The 9,458-nt window shown below is 58.0% G+C and overlaps 3 protein-coding genes across 7 annotated transcripts in view; 2 read left to right on the forward strand and 1 right to left on the reverse strand.

Annotated features, from left to right (window-relative positions):
* ESRRA (estrogen-related receptor alpha) overlaps positions 1-4,907 on the forward strand; it is a 9,476-nt gene extending 4,569 nt beyond the window's left edge. The window contains exons 3-7 of the mRNA XM_011993489.1: positions 2,139-2,255; positions 2,428-2,556; positions 2,911-3,078; positions 3,168-3,437; positions 3,874-4,907. Of these exons, the coding sequence (XP_011848879.1) occupies positions 2,139-2,255; positions 2,428-2,556; positions 2,911-3,078; positions 3,168-3,437; positions 3,874-4,133 (944 nt within the window). The 3' untranslated portion in view covers positions 4,134-4,907. The remainder of the gene's footprint in view (positions 1-2,138; positions 2,256-2,427; positions 2,557-2,910; positions 3,079-3,167; positions 3,438-3,873) is intronic.
* Positions 1-9,458, forward strand: part of PRDX5 (peroxiredoxin 5) — a 19,347-nt gene that overhangs the window by 8,645 nt on the left and 1,244 nt on the right. The window contains exons 2-6 of one of the 4 annotated variants that reach the window (XM_011993484.1): positions 6,313-6,559; positions 7,897-8,031; positions 8,798-8,929; positions 9,002-9,040; positions 9,144-9,205. In XM_011993484.1, the coding sequence (XP_011848874.1) occupies positions 6,386-6,559; positions 7,897-8,031; positions 8,798-8,929; positions 9,002-9,040; positions 9,144-9,205 (542 nt within the window). In that variant the 5' untranslated portion in view covers positions 6,313-6,385. Of the gene's footprint in view, positions 1-6,260; positions 6,560-7,896; positions 8,032-8,797; positions 8,930-9,001; positions 9,041-9,143; positions 9,206-9,458 lie in introns of those variants that run through there. The other 3 variants (XM_011993483.1, XM_011993485.1, XM_011993486.1) reach the window with 3 other exon arrangements.
* Positions 4,842-6,254, reverse strand: TRMT112 (tRNA methyltransferase 11-2 homolog (S. cerevisiae)). 2 transcript variants are annotated; one of them, XM_011993488.1, is made up of 4 exons: positions 5,612-6,254; positions 5,431-5,532; positions 5,226-5,300; positions 4,842-5,136 (listed from the first exon to the last, which is right to left on the reverse strand). In XM_011993488.1, the coding sequence occupies exons 1-4, from the start codon at positions 5,687-5,689 to the stop codon at positions 5,029-5,031; spliced, it is 363 nt and encodes a 120-aa protein (XP_011848878.1). In that variant the 5' UTR covers positions 5,690-6,254; the 3' UTR covers positions 4,842-5,028. The 2 variants fall into 2 exon arrangements, with proteins under 2 accessions (XP_011848878.1, XP_011848877.1); XM_011993487.1 differs by having other exon boundaries at positions 4,858-5,136; positions 5,226-5,315.

Genomic DNA, 9,458 nt, shown 5'->3' on the forward strand with positions numbered 1-9,458 from the left:
TCTCCTGACCTCGTGATCCACCCACCTCGGCCTCCCAAAGTGCTGGGATTACAGGCGTGAGCCACCACGCCCGGCCTCTTTTTTTTTTTTTTAGACGGAGTCTCGCTCTGTTGCCCAGGCTAGAGTGCAGTGGTGCGATCTCAGCTCACTGCAACCTCTGCCTCCCAGGTTCAAGCGATTCTTCTGCCTCAGCCTCCCAAGTAGCTGGGACTACAAGCACACGCCACCACGTCCAGCTAATTTTTGTATTTTTAGTAGACACGTTGGTCAGGCTGGTCTCGAACTCCTGACTTTGTGATCTGCCTGACTTGGCCTCCCCAAGTGCTGGGATTATAAGCGTAAGCCGCTGCGCCCGGCCTTTTTTTTGAGACAGAGTTTCGCTCTGGTTGCCCAGGCTGGAGTGCAATGGCACGATCTCAGCTCACTGCGCCCTCCACCTCCCAGGTTCAAGCAATTCTCCTGCCTCAGCCTCCCGAGTAACTGGGATTACAGACATGCACCACCATGCCCAGCTAGTTTTTTTTTCTGAGATGGAGTCTCGCTGTGTCACCCAGGCTGGAGTGCAGTGGCATGATCTTGGCTCACTGCAACCTCTGCCTCCCAGATTCAAGCGATTCTCCTGCCTCAGCCTCTTGAGTAGCTGGGATTACAGGCGCCCACTACCATGCCAGGCTAATTTTTGTACTTTTAGTAGAGATGGGGTTTTACCATGTTGGCCAGGCTGGTCTCGAACTCCTGACCTCAGGTGATCCGACTGCCTTGGCCTCCCAAAGTGCTGGGATTACAGGTGTGAGCCACTGCGCCCGGCCATGGTGTCTTGAGCTGAGTGTAGAAGCCCAAGTAGGGGGTAGGAGAAAACGCACTGCGAGGAGAAATGTGCTGCTGGCCTGCTGTCTAGCTGTGTCATTTGGTCCTTGTGACGCCCTGTGAGGCTGGGAGGACCGCCAGCACCATGTTACTAGTGCTGAGGACCTCCAAAGTGACAGTGAGCAGAGGGAGGTGAGGGAGCCTGTGTGAACTTCAGGACCAGAGCTCCAGGCAGGGCCTGTTGGAGGAACATGGAGGAGGCGAGAGCAAGGAGCAGAGGTCAAAAGGTGGCAAGGAGCAGGGGCATAGGCCTGGGAGGACGTGGGTTTGCTTTGGCTTGGACTCAGAGAAGGGAAATCCCTGGAGGGTTTTGAGAAGAGGAGGTACAGGATGTGATGGAGGCTTAATAGAACCCTCTTGGCTGCTGTGTTGAGAACAGACTGGAGCAAGCAGGGACAGAGCAGGAGGCCAGCGAGGGGTGGGGTGACAGTGACTATCGGGTCAAAGGTGGAAGTAGTTGCCAGGAGCAGGAGGTGGATTCTGGACCTAGGGGGAGGTAAAGCCCACCAGAATGTGTCGGTGGCTTGGATGTGGGGTGTGAGAGGAAGCAGAGTTTCTGCCCAGGTTTCTTTTTGGGCAAGTGAACACGTGGAGTCCACGTAGGCTGTGTTCGGTCCGAGATGCCTTCTAGACATGCAGGATGTCGAGGAGGCAGCTGGAGAGATGGGTCTGGAGCTCACAGCAGGTCCAGGCTAGAGATAGAAACATGAGAGCCCCACAGCTGGAGAAGATCGCCATAGGATTGGAGATGAACTCCAAGGACAACCCTGGCAGTCTGGATGGAAGAGCTTGGGAAGATGCACAGAAACCACAAAGTGGCTGGTGCGGTGGGAGGAAAACCACAGTGTATGGTGTCCTAGAAGCAAAAGAAGAAAGTGTTTAAGTGTTTCTAGGAGCAGGAAGTGATCAACGGCCTTAGATCCTTCTTTTAGGCCAAGTAACATGAGGACTGAGAATTGACAACTGGATTTAGCAACGCAGAGGTCTTTGTGGTCTTTGTGGTCTCATCAGCAGATGAGGGCTGTGGGCCAGAGATGAGGCCTGGGGCCGACATGCAGCCCCTCTGCCTGTTCCAGCTCCTCCCTCATCCAGGCAGGGTCTCCCCACCCAGCAACCACTCCCCTCCCTGCCCGCTCATGGCTGCCTGCTCTCCCTTTCCTCCCCGTACCCCCAGACCTGTGTTTGCCCGGGGAGAGTCAGGGTTCTCCTGTCAGCTGGGTCCCCTCCCGACCCTGGGAGGCTGCCTCTGGAGCCCTGCCTCTTCTTGGCAGGGAGCATCGAGTACAGCTGTCCGGCCTCCAACGAGTGTGAGATCACCAAGCGGAGACGCAAGGCCTGCCAGGCCTGCCGCTTCACCAAGTGCCTGCGGGTGGGCATGCTCAAGGAGGGTGAGCGCTGGGCAGGGGCTGGGCGAGGGCTGGGGGAGTGGGGGGGCCCAGGCCGGATGGGCGCGAGGCCTGGGAGTTCTGGTGAGTGGACTGGGGGAGGACAACTCTGGAGAGCAAGCCCCACCCCGCCCACAGCACCGCAGTCACAGTCCTATCTGTCCTACAATTCAAGGAGTGCGCCTGGACCGTGTCCGGGGTGGGCGGCAGAAGTACAAGCGGCGACCAGAGGTGGACCCACTGCCCTTCCCGGGCCCCTTCCCTGCTGGGCCCCTGGCAGTCGCTGGCGGCCCCCGGAAGACAGGTGAGAGCACTGTGGGTCCCTGGGGCTAGGACACGGGAGGCCTATGTGTGGCATCATAGTTAACCTTTGGCACTGGGACCTGTATTTCCCCTTCGTCTCTTCACTCACTCATTTCCCCAAGACATGTGAAAATGCCTTTCCCTGCATTGGGAAAAGTAGTAGGACGGGGAACAGGGACGATTTTCCAACACTCACAGCCTGTCCACAAACACACGGGCTTTCCCTGGGAGACAGCGCTCTTCCCGGAGGGAAGTCGCTGGCCAGCTGCTACTGAGGAAGGCCACAGGGGGAGCGACTCTGGGAAGATGCTTGATCCCTTGAGGCTTGACTGTTGTCCTCTAATTGTCACCGCAGCCCCAGTGAATGCACTGGTGTCTCATCTGCTGGTGGTTGAGCCTGAGAAGCTCTATGCCATGCCCGACCCCGCGGGCCCTGATGGGCACCTCCCAGCCGTGGCTACCCTCTGTGACCTCTTTGACCGAGAGATTGTGGTCACCATCAGCTGGGCCAAGAGCATCCCAGGTAAAGGGCCCAGGTGACCTGGGGCTGCCCTGAACAGGCCCGGCTCTGGTGCGCTTGCTCAGCCAGGCCCGCTCCCCACTGCCCCCTAGGTTTCTCATCGCTGTCGCTGTCTGACCAGATGTCAGTACTGCAGAGCGTGTGGATGGAGGTGCTGGTGCTGGGTGTGGCCCAGCGCTCACTGCCACTGCAGGATGAGCTGGCCTTTGCTGAGGACTTAGTCCTGGATGAAGAGGGGGCACGGGCAGCTGGCCTGGGGGAACTGGGGGCTGCCCTGCTGCAACTGGTGCGGCGGCTGCAGGCCCTGCGGCTGGAGCGAGAGGAGTACGTTCTACTGAAGGCCCTGGCCCTTGCCAATTCAGGTGAGTCTGGAGCAGGCACGGACAGGTGTCTCCGTAAGGTCTTCAGGTTTTTAACTCAGTGATGGTGACACAGCCCCATTTTGCAGATAAGGAAAACTGAGGCTTAGGGAAGAACAATGATTTGCTCAAACTCAAAAAGCAAGCCAAGCACAGGTTCCAAACTGCACACAGAATTTTGAGCCCTAGTGCCATGCTAATGCAGAAAGGTCAGGTTTAGTGGGAGGGAAGATGGGGACGGTACAAGGTGGCCACAGTTGAGGGAGAAAAGGTGGGGTCCTGGCCCACATGCTGGAGCAGTGAGTGGTGCCCCTCAATCAGCCAATCAACAAATCCTCATTTGGCTCCTCCTTAGACCCCATCCATCAGTGTTCAAGATGTGGGGAGTGCCCTTGCCAGAGATAGCCCAGGCCAATACCATGCTCCTCTCTTCTTGCAGACTCTGTGCACATCGAAGATGCCGAGGCTGTGGAGCAGCTGCGAGAAGCTCTGCACGAGGCCCTGCTGGAGTATGAAGCCGGCCGGGCTGGCCCCGGAGGGGGTGCTGAGCGGCGGAGGGCGGGCAGGCTGCTGCTCACGCTACCGCTCCTCCGCCAGACAGCGGGCAAAGTGCTGGCCCATTTCTATGGGGTGAAGCTGGAAGGCAAGGTGCCCATGCACAAGCTCTTCTTGGAAATGCTCGAGGCCATGATGGACTGAGGCAAGGGGTGGTCCTGGTGGGGGTTCTGGCAGGACCTGCCTAGCATGGGGTCAGCCCCAAGGGCTGGGGCGGAGCTGGGGTCTAGGCAGTGCCACAGCCTGCTGGCAAGGCCAGGGCAATGCCATCAGCCCCTGGGAACAGGCCCCACGCCCTCCCCTCCCCCTTCCTAGGGGGTGTCAGATGCTGGGAACGTGTGTCCAGGCTCTGGGCACAGTGCTGCCCCTTGCAAGCCATAACGTGCCCCCAGAGTGTAGGGGGCCTTGCGGAAGCCATAGGGGGCTGCAGGGGATGTGTGGGAGGCAGAAGCCTATCTCAGGGAGGGAAGGGGATGGAGGCCACAGTCTCCCAGTGGGTGATGCTTTTGCTGCTGCTTAATCCTACCCCCTCTTCAGAGCAGAGTGGGACTTGGAGAGCAAAGGCCCATACCCCTTCGCTCCTCCTCTCATCATTTGCATTGGGCATTAGTGCCCCCCCTTGAAGCAATAACTCCAAGCAGGCTCCAGCCCCTGGACCCCTGGGGTGGCCAGGGCTTCCCCATCAGCTCCCACCCAGCCTCCTCAGGGGGTAGGAGAGCACTGCCTCTATGCCCTGCAGAGCAATAACACTATATTTATTTTTGGGTTTGGCCAGGGAGGCGCAGGGACATGGGGCAAGCCAGGGCCCAGAGCCCTTGGCTGTACAGAGACTCTATTTTAATGTATATTTGCTGCAAAGAGAAACCGCTTTTGGTTTTGAACCTTTAACGAGAAAAAAATATATAATGTCGAGCTCAAGAACACTGTGTGTTTGGTGTCATTGGGTCAAGGGTTGGGGATATACACGGCAGAATTTGGAAACAGGGTATACATCAACAAAAACATTAGTCATAACAAGAAAAACTGGCGCCTGGCACAATCAACTCTCAGTTTCCTCTTCACTCAGCAGCATGTTGGGGATCCCGCGGCTGATGGGGAACATACGTCCAGACTCCGGGCACTGCAGGGTGCCCTCTATCACTTCCACCTGCGGGCGGGGAGGGACAGAGCTGAGCACTGGCAGCCTCAGTGAGGGAGGCAGGTGGCCCAGGAAACAAGTGATGGGCCGCTTCTCACCTCCAGCAGCAGATGGTGCATGGTCCTCAGAAACTCTTCATTCTCCTCATATCCCTCAACCGGCCCTTTAGGCACCTGGATCAGGCTCAACTGTGGGCAAGAGGCGAAATTATCTCCGGGCATCCCGAACTCCCGCCTCAGCCCGGCTGAGGTGTGCCCGCCCCGCACTCCCCGGGATATGCTCGGGCGGGGTAAGGATCCTCACATTATCGGCCGCTTCCAGGAACGCCGCCCACTCCACCTTAGGTATCATACGCGCCACGAAGTTGGGGTTGAACTCCACAGGGCAGATACGGACCTCAGTGGCCTGGCAGGGCGGAGGAGTTTAGGCAAGCACTGGACCCCGGCCCACCATCCCACCCGAAAAGGGAAGCCCGCCGTGGTACCTGGAGGCGCAGGGGGAAGCCACGGGACCCCACCCCCCGCACATGCGAGCTCAGCAGATTGTGGGTGAGCAGTTTCATATCGCCGAACAGGCTCTCCGCAGGCCGGAACCGGAAAGAGGGCGTCCTCCGCTTCGTCACTTCCGGGGATGCTCCACTCGATGCTATTGGATGGCCAGGAGAACCGGAAGTGACGAACTTACTGGAAATTCTCGTGCTTGCGGGAGCTGAGCTAGGTAGGTGAAAGACCTGTCGGGTCACGCGCCACTACCGGAAGCGTCTCAGCAGGAGGTTCCTACAGCGCACGCCCAGCTTTTTTTTTTTGGCACAAATCCGTCGTAACATGCAAATCACATGCAAAATAGCTGCAATGCAGCGGCTCTCGTTGAATGCAAAACAAACATGTTTTACTCCTACACAGGCGCCTAACACCGTCGTCTTCTGTACCCCGCTTTCGGCCAAGGGGCAGAAATACTGCCCTATCTGTAAATTAGACCCGTGGAAGCCGAGCGGCACCTCATTCTTATATGCAAATTAGCTGCCCCACTGCCGAAAGCTCTGCCCAATTTGTAATTGCGTCTGCTGTCCAGCCAGCCCCCGATGCAAATAAGGCGAGGGTCCCGGAAGCTCTGTTACTCGCGTGGCCGCTCGCGCCTGCGCAGTGGAGGCGGCCCAGGCCCGCCTTCCGCAGGGTGTCGCAGCAGTGCCTCCAGCCGTGCCCCGCCTGCTGCGGTGGCCCCAGCTAGGGGGCGGAGTGAAAGTGGTCTTAGGGCGGGTATGGGACTAGCCGGCGTGTGCGTCCTGAGACGCTCAGCGGGCTATATACTCGGTGGGGCCGCCGGTCAGTCTGTGGCAGCGACAGCAGCAGCAAGACGGCGAAGTGAAGGAGGGTGGGCGTCTGGCGGGGTCCGCAGTTTCAGCAGAGCCGCTGCAGCCATGGCCCCGATCAAGGTGACCGCTGGCCCGGCCGGGCCTGACATCCCCCACTACCCCCATGCCAACCCCCGTCGCGCTGGTCTGGGAATATCGCCTTATTTCCTGCCTGCCAGACCCCTCCCCGCCGGCCGCCCCGCTCATCCCTTCAGAAGGCCCTCGTGGCTGCCCACCCTTCTCGCCAATCGTGGGGACCTCACCTCCCGGGGCAGTTCCGAGGCATTGTTTCTTTCTTTTTTTTTTTTTGAGATGGAGTCCCTCTGTGGCGCCCAGGCTGGAGTGCAGTGTCGCAATCTCTGCTTACTGCAATCTCCGCCTCCCGGGTTGAAGCGATTCTACTGCCTCAGCCTCCTGAGTAGGTGGGACTACAGGTGGGAGCCACCACGGCCGGCTACTGTATTTTTAGTAGAGACGGACGGGGTTTCACCCTGTTGTTCAGACTGGTCTGGAACTCCTGACCTCAGGTGAACCGCCCGCCTCGGCCTCCCGAAGTGCTAGGATTACAGGTGTGAGCCACCGCTCCTGGCCTGATTTCCCGTATCTTCTGAAACAGCTGTCCCTTAGTGCCCCCGCCGGGGCTTCCCCCATCCCGCTCCGCCCTCCCCTCCTCCCATGGCGAATTCCCACCTTTCTGCTCGTCTTTCACTCACCTCCTGGAACCGTCCCCGGGGTCTTGGACCTTCCCCCTTCTCCTCCCAAACCCTGTGAGACCCCATTCCCTTTCTACTTCATCCTGCTGCCAACCTTTGGGCTCCTCAGAGACTCCACCACCTCAGACTCTCTCTCCCTACCCACTCTGGCCCCATGAAGCCCTCATATACTCCAGGGGCGGATCCTTCCCCTTCAAAAGATTCCTTCTTTTGTTCTACCCCTCCTGGGTGTAGGGGCCTGGACAACCTCCCCCAACGTTCCACCTGCCGCTGCCCTCCCTCTTCCTCCTCTTGAGGGTGGGACCCTCAGACCTGGCCAAGATCCTCTACCTCCATGTTGTCAGGGACTCCTCCTCACCCCCAAATACAGCCCTCTAGCCCCTGCCTATTTTATCCCACTCCTTTCCTGTAACAGACAGCATGTTATGTAACCCTTTGTGACACTAGGGGAAGCCTTCCCTCCCTTTCTGTATTGTCACCAATGGCCCCTTAAAAGGAGCAGGGCCATCTTGAAACCTAGAGGATATGGGGTAACCCGGTGTGAGCGGGCAGGGAGGGCCCTTGGAAACTCTGACAGGGCTGGAGCATCCTGCTGGGTTTCAGCCCCGGCTCCTGAAAGCCCGGCTGCCAGGCGCTCTGTTCACCTTCCTGCCTATGGTTTGCCCCGCTCCCTCACCTCCCTGACCTTGGAGTCCTTCCCTCTAGGTGGGAGATGCCATCCCTGCAGTGGAGGTGTTTGAAGGGGAGCCAGGGAACAAGGTGAACCTGGCAGAGCTGTTCAAGGGCAAGAAGGGTGTGCTGTTTGGAGTTCCCGGGGCCTTCACGCCTGGATGTTCCAAGGTGAGGCCCTTCCCCTTCTGAAGATCAGGACCTGGGATCTCTTGTGTTGTTCTTAAGTCCTCCACATAGTCCTGACAGGACTCCTAAAAAGCATTTCAGTGCCATCAGAAAACAAGTAGAGCTGGACGCGGTGGCTCACGCCTGTAATCCCAGCACTTTGGGAGGCCAAGGCTGGTGGGTCACGAGGTTGGGAGTTCAAAAGCAGCCTGGCCAAGATGATGAAACCCTGTCTCTACTAAAAATACAAAAAAATCAGCCGGGTGTGGTGGCGAGTGCCTGTAATCCCAGCTACTGGGGAGGCTGAGGCAGAGAATTGCTTGAACCCAGGAGGCGGAGGTTGCAGTGAGTGGAGATCGTGCTACTGCACTCCAGCCTGGGCGAAACAGTGAGACTACGTCTCAAAAAAAAAAAAATAGAGACTGCAAAAAGGGAACAGTACCAGGAATGTTGAAGAAAAACATGTTGCAATTAAATCCAACACCCCTGTTCGTCCTGCTAAATGACAGGCACTTTGGAAGGTGCTTGGAACTCAGAGAACTAAGACATAGTTCTGCCCATGGAAAGTTCACATCTGGACCATAAGGCATTAGGTTTCATTCTGAGCTTCCTAGTGGCCAAGGCAAAAAGGAAATAGAGTGGTTTAGACAGCTCTCATTGTCTGATCAAAGGTGTTGAGGCAGAGCAGTGAGGAGGGCCTAGAGATGAAGGGTGGGCTAGGGGGCAGATGCAGTTATCACTTTGCCAACCCTTTGTTCCCCTTCCCCAGACCCACCTACCAGGGTTTGTGGAGCAGGCTGAGGCTCTGAAGGCCAAGGGAGTCCAGGTGTTGGCCTGTCTGAGTGTTAATGATGCCTTTGTGACTGGCGAGTGGGGCCGAGCCCACAAGGCAGAAGGCAAGGTGAGGTGTGGGGCCTGCAGGGAGTCAGGGCCAGGTAGGATATTCTTCTTGTGACCTTTACTTTCTCTGCAGGTTCGGCTCCTGGCTGACCCCACTGGGGCCTTTGGGAAGGTGAGTGTTCCCCTGACCACCACAGGAACATGGTCGTGTGGGGAGCAGTGGGGGCCCTTGGCCTCTTCAGGGATTTCTGATACTTTTCTCTGTCTCTTCTTAGGAGACAGACTTATTACTAGATGATTCGTTAGTGTCCATCTTTGGGAATCGACGTCTCAAGAGGTAAAAGTGGAGAGTCCTCCGTGGGGGAGAGTCCGCCGTGGGGGAGAGTCCTCCGTGGGGAGAGTCCTCCGTGGGGGAGAGTCCTCCGTGGGGAAGAGTCCTCTGTGGGGGGAGTCCTCTGTGGGGGGAGAGTCCTCTGTGGGGAGAGTCCTCTGTGGGGGAGAGTCCTCTGTGGGAGAGAGTCCTCTGTGGAGAGAGTCCTCTGTGGGGGAGAGAGTCCTCTGTGGGGGAGAGAGTCCTCTGTGGGGGAGAG

This window comes from Mandrillus leucophaeus, unplaced genomic scaffold, assembly GCF_000951045.1.
Source record: "Mandrillus leucophaeus isolate KB7577 unplaced genomic scaffold, Mleu.le_1.0 Scaffold43, whole genome shotgun sequence".
Classification (NCBI taxonomy): domain Eukaryota; kingdom Metazoa; phylum Chordata; class Mammalia; order Primates; family Cercopithecidae; genus Mandrillus; species Mandrillus leucophaeus.